Source organism: Calonectris borealis, chromosome 11 (assembly GCF_964195595.1).
Source record: "Calonectris borealis chromosome 11, bCalBor7.hap1.2, whole genome shotgun sequence".
Lineage (NCBI taxonomy): Eukaryota > Metazoa > Chordata > Aves > Procellariiformes > Procellariidae > Calonectris > Calonectris borealis.
In genome coordinates, this window is record NC_134322.1 from 19,380,650 (window position 1) to 19,394,433 (window position 13,784).

At 34.5% G+C, this 13,784-nt stretch overlaps 1 protein-coding gene across 12 annotated transcripts in view; it reads right to left on the bottom strand.

Moving 5' to 3' along the window:
* VPS13C (vacuolar protein sorting 13 homolog C) overlaps positions 1-13,784 on the bottom strand; it is a 100,766-nt gene that overhangs the window by 11,272 nt on the left and 75,710 nt on the right. For 7 of the 12 annotated variants that reach the window (XR_012675254.1, XM_075160311.1, XM_075160316.1 and 4 more), the window contains 14 exons: positions 13,361-13,511; positions 12,184-12,324; positions 11,028-11,109; positions 10,857-10,926; positions 9,958-10,069; positions 8,808-8,921; positions 7,111-7,247; positions 6,778-6,859; positions 6,231-6,344; positions 5,903-5,978; positions 5,080-5,243; positions 3,750-3,795; positions 2,588-2,711; positions 1,744-1,858 (listed from right to left, as the gene is read on the bottom strand). Coding sequence is in view for 9 of the 12 variants with exons in the window: in XM_075160311.1 (XP_075016412.1) it covers positions 1,744-1,858; positions 2,588-2,711; positions 3,750-3,795; positions 5,080-5,243; positions 5,903-5,978; positions 6,231-6,344; positions 6,778-6,859; positions 7,111-7,247; positions 8,808-8,921; positions 9,958-10,069; positions 10,857-10,926; positions 11,028-11,109; positions 12,184-12,324; positions 13,361-13,511 (1,528 nt within the window). In the remaining 3 variants the exon portion in view is untranslated. Of the gene's footprint in view, positions 1-117; positions 882-1,743; positions 1,859-2,587; positions 2,712-3,749; positions 3,796-5,079; positions 5,244-5,902; positions 5,979-6,230; positions 6,345-6,777; positions 6,860-7,110; positions 7,248-8,807; positions 8,922-9,957; positions 10,070-10,856; positions 10,927-11,027; positions 11,110-12,183; positions 12,325-13,360; positions 13,512-13,784 lie in introns of those variants that run through there. The other 5 variants (XR_012675255.1, XR_012675256.1, XM_075160314.1 and 2 more) reach the window with 3 other exon arrangements.

A 13,784-nucleotide genomic window follows, 5' to 3' on the forward strand; every position in this document is an offset into this window, starting at 1 on the left:
TAGGCAAACAATTTGCTCTGAGAACAGCTGCTTAAGCTTAGCTTGTTAATTTATGAGATGTTGTATTAGAAATGAAATTTATGGCAGCACTTAATTTAGAAATATAGATTTTTTTTTAATATATATATATATGCAAATTCCTGTTAACAGCTGAAAGTTTACATCGAAGTACGCTGAACAGCAAAGCCCCAGAAGATTCTGTGAATGAAACCAGAGTCAACTGAGCTGGCTATATCTTTTAATTGATAAAATTTCATAAAGAAGTAGTAGTAGTAACTTGAAGAGATAGTGGTTCATCAGATGTATAAACGACAGGCCTATGGCATATTACAGAAAGCACAAATACAAGTTTTCTTAGCATTTATATGGAAACAGTATTTCTATACCATGAAATTATAAGCATTTTCACAGAAGAAAATTCTGTTCAATATCACTATTTTAAATTTTGCACAAGTATCGAAATGTTGTTTTCTCCCTTCATCCACAGCCCTAGCTCTAAGAGAACGCTAATGAATGAATGAACTCAGCATCTACCCTACCATGATTTTTTTTCCAGGTGCCTTCTGTTGTTGGCATTCATAAGGAGCTAAGCATCCTCAGAAAAACAAATATACAGGAAACAAACCCTCCCTGTCTCTCTCATCTTACTCACTCATCTAATCTTACTGAAGATGGTTATTCAAGTTCATTTGTTTGTTTGTTTCATGGACAACATGAAACACTGTTTTATTCAACTGCTACATGGAAAAGATATGAATGAAGGGGAGAGGACATGTTAAATGCAATCATGCCCTTAATCTAAATACTTAAGGCAGATAAAAGACCGTGATGGAAATAGAGAAGAAATATGGAAAATGTTTACTCCGTTATTCCAGTTCTTGCTGCGTATGCCAGGAGAGAAAGAGAAAGAAGAGAAACATTAGAAATAGAATAAGAAATAAGGATTAAAAGAACATCTACAAGGAAGTAGCAAATATGCAAGTTTTGGTCTTAAAACGTTAACGTAGACAGTTATTTTATTCTAACTTTTTAGCAACAAAATAAGCATTTTAAGGTAAGTTTTAAGAATGTGAAGGCTGAAATACAAATTAACTGGATTCTGATTATCTAGGACTTGAAAACAACTGTTATTCATCCTCCACATGTTAGCCACATCCAGGTGTAGAAGCAGGCTAAATGTCCACACAATGCCTGTAGCTATGACATATTGTCATTAAGAACAACATAAGGAAATACCAAAAGGCGGTATTTTAGGATTTCATGCAGATTTTTCAATTGCTGATACCACAAAAAAAAAAAAAAAAAGGAGAAAGGAATTTCAGTAGTTGTATTATATGCCAAACAATTCAAACTCTATTCACCCTATTTAAATGTTACTTAGTTTGAAAACCAGCCCCAGCTTTGTTATTAAGCAAAACATTAGAACCGAGTATCAAAATGTTTTTCTTGTTTCCACATATTCAAATCTTAATCCTACTACCTCCTTACAGAGCATGAGATAAGCAATTACAGAACATAATGTGCAGAAGATCATTTAACAGCAATGCTGCAGTTTTCTTGTTGCATTCAGCTTACTACAAGCAGTGGGTCTTCTCTGCTATGCGGGCTTGCCTTATGAAATAGGCTGGGGCAAATTTTTACTACAGATAACGACTGCCACATATCCCTGGCAGCTTTTTTCTGGCTGTTTATGGAACCCTGTAGGTTAGACAATTTTAACTGTATTTACAATACAAGTCATACCTCAAATAAATCATAACCCTCAGCTTCCACCCTATCATATGGCCGGATGATGCCATCTTCATGAATGAAACGTGGAGGACGGAGATTAGATACTTCTTCAGTTGATTCCGCCACCCTGCCACAGACAGTGGAACAGTATTTCAGTAAGCTTACTACAATTCTGAGTTTCAGCAAGATATCTTTAAAAATAAAAAAAAAAAATCACCCTTTCACTTGCCACATATCCCACTTACACTTCCTGGGTACCCTACAGATGTAAATAGTAAAGACACACTGCTAGTAATAAATCCAAAGTAACATCAGCCAATTAGACAGCTACAGAATAATTTGGAGAAGTTTACTCCCAACCCTGGATAATTTACTAAGGGTTCTCATGTTTATTAACACACTTTCCAAAGGTTTCCTTAAAACAGAAGCAGCCCCTGATGTGCACTGCTAACTGAATTTCAAACTGGCAAGTTTTTCTCCGAAAATTTCAATGGTCTATTTTTTACAGTATGTTTAAATGACATTTAGATATTTGCATTCAGCAGTACACAAACCTACCTCAAAAGTAAAATTTACACATGATCTTTTAATTACTTTCTGATCAGGGGAGGGAGTGAAACGAGAAAATGGACTAGTTATCATCCACCTGAACTACAACACTGCAAGATGTATTCCGAAGCAGCAATTTCCAGAGATCATAGTAAAATACATTCACTACAGGCTACTAGACATCTCTCAACCCCATACATACATCCTGCACATTTAACACAAATAATTGTGTGTCACTGCTGGACTACTTTACCACCTGGTATCCAACATATGGTGAGTACTTCAAAACTTCCTCTTGACATTTTACCTTTGAATTCCTTGGAAGGTACTGCTTGCCATATCTACAATGCCACCTGTTGGGCGGGCTACCACTCCTACAAGCCCCTTTCCAATTCCTTTAAAGAATCCAGCTGCACCTTCTTTTTTAGCCCCTTTAAAAAAAGGGAACAGAAAAAGAAATAGTTTTAATGACCTACATGAAGACATTAACAACAGAATTAAACCGTTACTGCTCCAGGCCGCACTAGAACTGTTTTGTATTGGAAACCCCCACAGCAATTGATTACGTACAATCCGCTTATAAAAAGGTTTTCTGTGAAAAGTCACACATAGCTTCCTTGTCTGTTCAGACATGTTGCTGTTCACTTAACACCTCACCAGCCTCCAAAGCCAGCATAACTGAGATGTTAACTAGATTGTCCTTCTCGCACTTTCAGTCTGGACTGTAGGCCAATATATCAGTTTTTATAGGTTGATAGTAATAACAAAATAATCTGAAGACTAAGATGCACAAGTATAATGGAAGTTAACTATTCCTATCTCAAAATTTCATGTTTCTGGTGATACATAACTATGGAAGAGCCAAGACACTGTTTAGAAAGCATGTGTGTCATCCACCAATGAGAGAAGGACTACATCTCAAAGTATCTGCCAATAATCTATAAAATACAACAAAATAACAATTAACTTCCAACATTTAAATCACTTTGACATGAATTTTAATAAGAAGTATTTTATCTTGGATTTTTTTCATCATCTATCATACTATTAAAGTGACAGACTTCAAAAAAAGAAATAGTGATCTCAGGCGTAAAACCAAATTTGCTTACCAAGATTTCTCCAACCTTTGGAGTCCCAAAAAACGTTTTCAACTGGTGCTTTTTAATTTATTATTTTTCGAATCTTTATTCTGGCTTTAAACAATAAATTGGGTACTACAGCCGGCCTAACAAAATATGTCATGAAGACAACCATTTCTTAATTCATACAAAGGCTGAAAAGGTGGTAAGCCAGCAACAGCTATAAATATATTTGAGTAAATCATTGTATAAGGTCACATTTGAATTAGAAATATAATCTTGCTATGCCTTAGCATCACCACACTTAGAATGATATTTCTTAAGATTACAAAATAAATTGTAAAGTATTGGGAAACCATTTAAGCAGTGCAGTGCAACCTTAGTGCTTACCTTCTACAGGTTTAGTGATTATCCCCGTCACACCTCCAACAACACCCTAAAACGAAGAAGATAATTAAGTTCCTACTTAGAAACAGGAATGCTGTAGTCCAACTGGGCAACCACTTGTCTCTCATCCTTCATTGTAAAACTTTATAATGAAGTTCAATATCAGAAACATTGTTTGGCTGGGTTTTTTTGGGGTTTGGGGTTTTGGTTTTTTTCACTTTATTTTTTTAAGAAAATTATAACTGAGGGAAAGAAAAGAGAGGGAAGCTAAATGGCTGAAGAAACATTTATGCTGGCAAGAAAGACTAACAAATCTTTTGTAGAGTAATCAGTCTTGTAATAATTAAAATTGCTATTTCACTTTCACTACTAACAGGAAGCTGCCACAATTCCCAGTCATGGGTTAGTGATACCAAATACTCAAGATAAATAACATCAAATAACACACTGGAAGACTTCAAAGGTCAAGTAGTTTAATGACACTAAGGCAAAAGAATAAAAATCTACTGAGGTAACTTCCAAATTTTCAGCAAACAGTATCAGAAACAATTCCACAATGTTTATTACTTATAATTACTTAGAAAGTAGTTGACTGCTTTTATTTTGAATGGAAAGTGATAGAATTTATTAGAAGACTTAATTTGCATTCAGGTAATACAGATCTCTCAGTAATCGTTTACATGAGGTTTGTCTCATTTTTAACATTTTAACTAGAAATAGATGTGATCTTCCAGCAACCAGAAAAGGTTCCCAATTTTAGATTACAAAAAAAATACAGGGGCTGCACAGCTTCTATTTCAGAAAAATCTCTCAACCTAACGTAGTACTTACTTTTATACACATTCTACTTGCTTTATGTTCTTTTAAGTCAAAGAAAACCTAGCAGTTTTTATAAGACCTCAGCATCTAGAAAGCCATTTTTACTATGCAGCACATTCCCAGAGCTCGTAATTCACAGCCAACTGACTTCTACTGACAGCATGACTGCAAGGTAAAATAAGGGCCCGGTTACTTTAATTAGATAACACATTTTTTGAACATGAGTAACTATTTATTTATTTATTTATTTATATAACTCGCAGGAGAAATTGGTGTTACTTCCTACACTTTTCCTTTCCGAGATCCTACCTTCAATTCCTCAGGTTGGCCAAAAACATGACCTCAAACACTAAAGCTGATACACTACACTGAGTCTCCTATAAACCGACTGCCTGTTTGTCTTTTCTGTTTAGTTCACGAACTGATAAAGATGACATTATCAAACTTCCTTGCATATAATTTTCAAGCATGGATTAAGAGTTGGCACATCATACCCTGAACTTCAAATTCATACCCGTAACAAGCCTTTTCCTCCTTTGGCCAGGCTGTCACTAAAGTCTTTTGGCTGCCGACCCATTTCCTCTCTCCGTTTCTGCTGAAATTCTTTATCCATAGTAATAGCAGCCAAGCCTTTTCCAACAGAACCAGTGATCCTAGACACCACCCCTGCTGCACCACCTGATGGAACAGGGTAGAAAGCAAAAGTTACTGTTCTTTCACAATTTAACAGCAGACAACATGCAAGAAGCCACAAAATTCATAGCAATTTCCCTTCATATTCAGTTTAGATATTACAAATTTACACAGAGTTACTACCACATGTTGTCCATGAGAAGACTCCAGAATCTGGCCTGAAATCCATAAATACAGCAAAAGGTAACTCTTAAATCACTTCAGTACATGTTATATGGCATATTGGATGGAATCATATTTTCTCTAATTACTGTAACATATAGCTAAATAAAAATCTAAGGTAACTGTAACAGTAGCTGGTCCTAAGAACATTTATCAGGCTTCTCCAGACATTTTAGGACCATTAGAATTATTTTTCTTATTCATCCACAGCATGTTACAAATTCAGTTATACATGCAATGTTTCTCAATTTGCTTGCTCAGTCTACAAAACAGACATTTAGATGGTCTCAAGCAAGTTAGGTGTGAATGATCTTTATCACAAATACTGGCAATAGTATCTGACAAACTTAAAATACTCATCAAAAAATTACCATGTAGATATTTTAAAAATATAACTTTCCCTTCAAAATAAGACAAAAAAAATCTAAATGCAATCCATGAGTTAACCTAATTTATCAAAACAGTAACAATATGATACATACCCACTGTGTGTCCAAGAAGACTTTTAACACCGATTACAAAGCCTTCAGCAAATTCTTCAGGTCCCTGAACAGCACCCTAAAAATGAAGCTTATGATGAATAGCAGAAAACTATACGTTTATGCATCTGTTTGAAGAAAAAATAGCAATTCCTTTACACTGATGAAAGTAAGGCCATTTGAGTATGTTATTTCTTTAAAGTTAACATAAAAAATTACTGCTTTCTTAACTGTTCAGGGTGTAGAGTACACGGACAACAAAACTACAACCCTACCAGCATATTCAATCAGCCTACTGTTCATACACAGTTGAAGAATCAGGAAGTCATACCTGGAACGGCTCATAGAAGAAAGCTTCAACTCCCTCAGACAAGCCTCTGATTAAGCCGAATGGATTTCCAAGAACATCTAACCCAAGTACAAGAACATACATCTGTTTCAGGAGCTAAATAATGAGGGGGAAAAAAAAAAGATAAAAACAAGAGCAGTGTAACTAGCTGTTGTTACACATAGTTCCACGTTAGGTGGGTAAATTCTTTAATTCACTACCTAAGTACTACCTTAGAGTCCTCAATTAAGTATTCCTACTAGAATGAAGACAGGCTTAGGCAAAAGATGCAGTGTATGTATGGATAACTATTAGAATACTTTGGTGAAGAAAAATACAAATAAAAAGAACAGAAACAATCACTTAAAATTCCTAACCACATTTTCAGGACACTTTTGTATTTACATTTTCATAATGTGCCACATTCCTACTTCACTACCATGAAATAAAAAATTAGTAGCTTTTAGAGGTATTCACCTTTCCTTTCCGATCTTCTGCATTCTGTAAGATACTCAAAATTTTACACAAAGACTTGACTAAACAAACTTACTTGTTCACTATAATGTCTAACAACTCTCTTCATCAGTTGGTCTCTCTTATAGAACTGATATTTAATTTCAAAGAAAGCAAGTCTGAAAGACAAGTAATCACACGTTAGTTATAGATACTCTTCCTCCTTCTAAGTAGTCCTCTTTCTTTCTTCAGATAATCCTGAATCCCTTTTCTCTTAAAAAGGAGCCCAAACACCATCTTCCCTCCATTCCTCCCTTTCCCCAAAGGCTGTATACATTTATACTAATCAAAGTTTACCATGGACCCAAGTATTAAATGCATGGTAGCTTTATTCAAAATATTAAAAAAAAAAACAACTTTATTAGCTTACTTGAAAATAAGATCATCCACATCTGTTAGAGTAGCTCCAATACTTTTCAACAGCAAATTCAGAGAATGGATGGCTATCATTTCTTCCCCCTTATCTGATGCTTCTCCACCAGAAGCCAGAGACAGACTCAAATGCAACTGTCAAGAAAGAATTAGGAAAACAAGACAAATCAAGTCAAAGAAGACACACACCAGACAAGTTGTGTGGTGCACATGTAAACGAACCAGTGGTGAAACAGCGGTAAGTGTATTTTTACTCACTTTGAGGAAATGTACGATTTCAACAAACATGCTTCAACTCACAATAGTATTACTTTGATAACATATGTATTTATTTATATTTCCATACAGAGAAGTGCCAAATTGCCCTAGATGTTTAACTTTTGTTGTTTACATCTGTAAACTTCTGTGTAAACAATGAGAGAGAGAACTTGTTAAATAGGTGGAGCTTAATTACCAGTACAAGTTAAATTTTAAATTCTGATTTACTTAACTAGCTTGTGTGTATTTTTGCAACTAGACACGCTTTTGGGAAAATGCATGAGCTTTAGAGAACTGTCCTTAAAATTGTAAAATGGGATTGTTTAGTGTCGATAAGACACTTTTTTTAAAGGAAATCCACACACTTTTCTTAAAGGTGGAGAAAGCAACAGAAAATTATTTTCCTTTTCCCTTGTTCATCACCATAATCAATATTGCACCCTTCTACTCCCTTAAAAGAGGGCATAGCAGTTAACCTGTATGATTTGATTTTTTCAAGATTCCCCATTTTCGTTTTTTTTTTCAAAACGCCACACAGCCATTTTCATGGTTTTCCCACTACCCAGTGGTTTAGAATATTGGGATGGGTCACTGAAGTAAGGGGAAAAAACAGGAGAGAAAAAGAAGCCTCTTCCTGTACTTAACTGGCAGCATGGCTAGACATTTCAAATAAAGATGCAAGACAGACTGAAAATTGTAATTGTTTCTTCAACAACTTTAACCAGACTGGCTAGAGGATAACATTACAAATATCACGATAGTGTCTGTTCCTCTAGTGTTTTCCCTGGCTTCACATTCTTATAAGTTTATAAGCACAATCATATTAAAAAAAAAAATTCAAGAATCTAAGCATACCCTATAGATATCTAGTGAAATAAGTAAAAAGTTGAAAACAGTGCCAGAATTTAATCATCTGTACTGGGGTTTACGTCTGTCTTTTACACATCCAGTCAAAAGAAAAAGAAAGTAAGTAATTCTTTTCCCTCTAAATTCTTATTCAATCTGACAGCCTTAGGGGAGCATTCTGTAGATGCAGAATAATGTATAATTACTGATGATCTTTATTCCCTTGCACCGAAAAATCTAACTGGTTCAAGAGAGACATGAAGACAAGCCCATGAAAGTGTATTTTATGACAACTTATCATACATTACTTGGATACCTTCAAGCCAGCATTTTATCTAGGCTTCCTCATTATTATACCCATTGACTCTTCCCACTTAGCAATGGTTAAGGGTCTGTTTGTACTCACGGGCAACTAAGAAAGTTTTCCAACAAAGTATTAAGTTCTAGAGAACATTAAAAAATCACCATTAGGAAGGCAGCATGAAGACCTCAATTACCCAGAAGGTTGATCTGAGGATGTATTTACTCTAAGAAATTAAGTGATCATTGATATCAAGTGTTTTATTAACCAGAAGTATCTCTATTACATACCTTAATTGGAGAAATATGGAAATGCTCAAAGAAGCTGAGCATTGACAGGTCTGTTAGGGAAGACTCCATTAGCTCTGTGTTAAGTGAATCTACATCTTGCTGAATTAATTTAGACTGGGTTTATTTAAAAAAAAAAAAAAAGGAAAAAATAGAACAGAAGTTTATCTCATCAACATATAAACCAGCATAATTATATATGCACATAATATAATTAATAATATTATATATATAAATACATGTAAAAATATACATAAATATAAACAAACAGCAAAAATAATAATCATAGCCAAGTGTAATAAAACAATTAACTAACTAGTTAAATAGCCAACACCTCCAAAACTGGAAATAGACGAATTACTTTTGTATACCAGATTATAACTGTACTAATACTTTTCTTTAATCCAGGATTAAAAACAAACAAACAAAAAACCAAACCAAAACAGAAAAACCCTACAACAATTTCTGGGTGATTTTTCCAATTTATGCTACATCATTTGATATTCTCTTAAATTCCTCAATCACTTAAGGTATCATTTCTAAATTAATTTAGAAAAATTAGTAAAATAACTAACTTCCTGAGGTTCTTTGAATTTTTGTTTTTCCTAACAAAATTAAGAGTTTTTATACAATACATCCGAAGATATCATTTCTAAGAAAAAGAAACTTTTAAGAATGACTCTCCTATGCATGCTAGAACCAAATATGACCTTTCTGAATACTACCACCTATATAAGACTTAATTTAGAGTCATGAAAACCTGTTCCTTATGCTCTCTAAAGACAAAAGACACTGTAGACCAACAGACAATTAGAAGCCCACTCTACAAACCCTAACCTCATTTCATCTACCACCCTTAACACTTTGTAGCCACAGTTGAAACAACTGTGTCATCAATTAATGAAACATTAAAAGAGCAGAAAACAGTTACACATACCCAAGCATCAGTTACTCATACTTGTCAATTAGTAATGCTCACAGCTGATGTTTAACAGAAATCCCAATGCTTCACTGAAAATTATCTTAGCATGTCCCTTTATTCACTGTTGTCAAATGCAATATTCACTCATTTATACTGAAATATTCAGAAAATCGCAACACCATTACCATTAAGGCCCTGTTCTGGCAAAAATCAGTTTCTCTCATATATTACCCTTTGTCTTTCAGCTTCTGGGTCTGTAGATGGAGTGAAAAGTTCGCTAAGTGCTCCTAAAAATCCTTGATCAATTTTCAGTGCCATTTCCTGGATAAGAACCATGAAGTATCTAAAATGGGGGAAAAAAAGCAGGGAATACTTGTAGAAGTTTAACTTAAGCATCACATGCTTACCCTATGTAATTGAAGTTTTTTTATGCAATGTTGCATATTAAGACTTACAAGCTACAATATCAACTCTATTTATAGTTAGAAGGGCTTACCAGCCTCACAAAGCTATACATTACTGTAGATTATTCATATCTTAACACTTTCAAAATTTATCTAAAAATATTAACCATCACCAAATACTTCTTATATACTCAATACATTATGATTCCATGTGCTCCATGGATAACATCACCTAAACAACATATTTTTTCCTCTTATACAACTGCCTCTCTCCAAAAGTCTTGCATTAGAAACCATCAGCATAACGTTTTTGTCTCATTTTTAGTATGAAAACTCAAGACTCAGACATATTAACTAAAGAACATACATTTCACAACAGAACACAGTGTATTGGGCTACATTAGAGACTGTATGAGCTGTCTTTTGTTAGAGCACCTAATAAACCCAGCGCTGTACAGCAGTCAGACATGCAACTCTGATATTGTAGTACAAGAGGGAAATAATTCCAATTACTAAAGAATTTGCATAACAGTCCCTTCATGTGGTCAGTCCTTACTTTCTAAAAGTAAGTTTCTTTTAGAATGATGTTTTTCCATTGGAGACGTTTAAAAACTCAATCCAAAGTCAAGAGTTGTCTGGATAGGAGAACATGAACTTTAAAACAAGATTCACTTCTAAATCACGTTAAATTTCTAAAATTGTATTACAACACTCTGTTAAACTCACTTGAATTGCAGTACTTTGCTGTATTCGTTGAATCTAGTAATGACGCTGATATCAATGAAAGGTTTTGGTTCTAAATAGAAAAAAAAAAATCTAAGTAATGTAAAAAATATATTGCCAAATTACTACTTTCAAGGCTGAATACATCTGCTATGACTAAAGGCTTTGTCATACCTGAATCCAAAGCAATCGACTTGGGAGGGGCTACAGGGTGAAATACAACAGGAAACATCGATCCAGGTAATTGATTATCAACCTAAAAAATCATTGCATAGTTACAGGAATATTTTAGTGACGCAATAATCAAAGACCATTTCCATTTTAGAAGGCTTGAGAAACTGTTTATAGATTGTGTTCAAGAAAAACGTCATTCTTATTTTCGGGGAAGGAGAAAAGGGGAAGAGGATTACTCTGATATTATTTTGGCATGTTACTTATTTTAGTTATAAAAGGTCAGATGGTTGGAAGTGTTGCACAAGGGATGCTTACACAGGTTCACACTCACAAAGATTCATTTAGAGGGTCTGCAGCTGATGGCATACATTGACTGTAATAGTGAAAACTACCTTCAGGCAAAAACAAAAACAGATAAACCCCACCAGCTGTTCAGGAAAAGCATCAACAGTGTCTCCTCAATGAGTGGCCTCCCCAGGGGACTCTGAAGTGCAGCAAATGGAGATGAAGATGACGATGATGATGATTTCTCACCATTATTTTCCTCCAGTACTAAACTCTTCTCACTAGTACCTGCTCAAACGCTCTATTGGTTAATTTAGCAACACTATCAGCACTGACTGGAGTATGCTAATCAGGTGCAAGTGTTGCACATTAATTCACTGTTAAGCTTACATGCAGATATATTATTGTGTACTATTTTTGAGTATTTAAATGTCTATTATCTACTTTCCATTGGACAGGTAGTTTTTGTGCTAAAGATCTCTGAACTTCTAGATACACTCTCTAGAATATTATGTTACATGACTGTATCAAATTATGGTGAACAAGTTTTGAAAAAGGTTGAGGTTTTTGTTTGTTTGTTTGTTTTAAAACACCAAAAGACCTCTCTTTAGAAATAAACTTTCCATCACAGCACCGTGCTTTCCATTAACCCACAATTTTGTGGGATTTTTTCCGTACTACTTGCAAAATCCTGGGATGGCAGTTCTGCAGTACTTTTCCATCAATGGAGCATTCATAGCACTACTGCTACTCTGACATAGTGAGCAGAGCACCACGTATGTAAGATTTGAAGATACTTCTTCATACAGATGAATAAAATGAAAGCCTTAAAGTGTCTGTTTAGTTCATAGAACATGATGAAAGATGGTACCTGCAGCCAATACAATTGAGCCCGTAAGCTTCTTTGGTGAGGCGATTGTTTGAATTCAACCTGAATTCCTGACAGAAAGTTGCGTCGGATGCTGCATCTGACTGGGAGACGCATTTCCATTGGAACCTTACTAAAATTCACCTGGAAATATAAGAAAGCAGAACTAACATACAGTTTAATTAGAGAAATAATAAAATGCTAGTAAGCAGACTAGCAAATAAAACATGCATTTTTCCTTATTTCATGACCCCATGGCTACTGAATTACTTAATCCAATTATCTGCATGGAAAGTAATGAAAAGCACAAGTTAGTCTGATAAGCACATTACATTGCAACTTTAGTTGCCCCAAGCAGGAACCTCTGTCTTATCTTAGTAACTATTTCTTCATGAGTTATATATTACACTGGCATAATTAAAGATATTTACATGCAGCTGACTACTTTCCCAGCTGATGCTTTTACCCTGATCCCAAAACACTTAAGTTATGAGAAGCAAAAGGAAAAAGCTCTCCTTTTTTCCAAGTCAAATGTAATGACTTACAGATACAAGTTTACGATACCACGTACTTTAAATGCATTTAAAGTATTCATACAGCTGAGGGTATATATGTTTTTCAAATGAAAGGATGATACAGAAAACAAGCCTGATTATGGTACTATAAAATGCCTGTATTTTACTTAGCCATTTCAACACATTAAATTTATGCGCGGAATACAGGTATGTATAATTAATGTCTGAAGAAGCTCAGGTAAGTGGATTAATTTCAAGAGCCTTTGAATGCTATAGGCTCCTTTATCATATCCAGTCATGGGAACTGCAGCTTACTAAGAAGCTAAAACCAAGATTTCTGCAAAGAATTTGAGTTACATCAACAACAATATAGGTTCATAACTAACATGCAGATACCAAGCAATCTTTTCTGCCACACAAAAGCGAAATTCTTTGAGATTCTTACTTCATAATACAAATCCGGAAAATATCTCAATACTGCCTCATTATTACCTCAATACAAAAATATTCTACTGCATAAAATGTGAAACTATTCCAAGAAGAAGCTTGCTTTTCATCTGTGTTTCTCTTAATATAGCATCTGCCCTTACTTAGCAAAACAGAAGTCTGTTTTAACTGTTGGACATGTTCTGCAATCATTTAAACACTGCAACCTCAAAACATACCTCGGTATCGCTGTCTAGTTTATGCCAACCTGGAGCTTGGCAAGTACTTTTACAAAGATACTTTTGATAGGCTTGTTCCAACAGGTTTATTTGCTTTTGATTAAATGGTTTCCACTTTTGCCTTGGTTTCAGTTCCCAAACAACACCAGAACTGCAAGATAAATAATAAGGTTAACAATTTCAAAGTACTTAAACCTTTCTTATCCATGCAAATCATGTAAAAAGATATTATCCTAATTTTTCAGGCTCACAAAACCCCATTGTTTACTTTTTTTTAATAGAAGCTAAGAAAGGAGGCAGTTAAATCCTATCTATTCAAATTGCACAATAGGAATAAAGGCAGAACTTAATTTTACTTAAAAAGGTTTCACTTATATTAATTTCATTTGAAAGATGTCCCCTTCAACTCAACTGTATTGCTAAA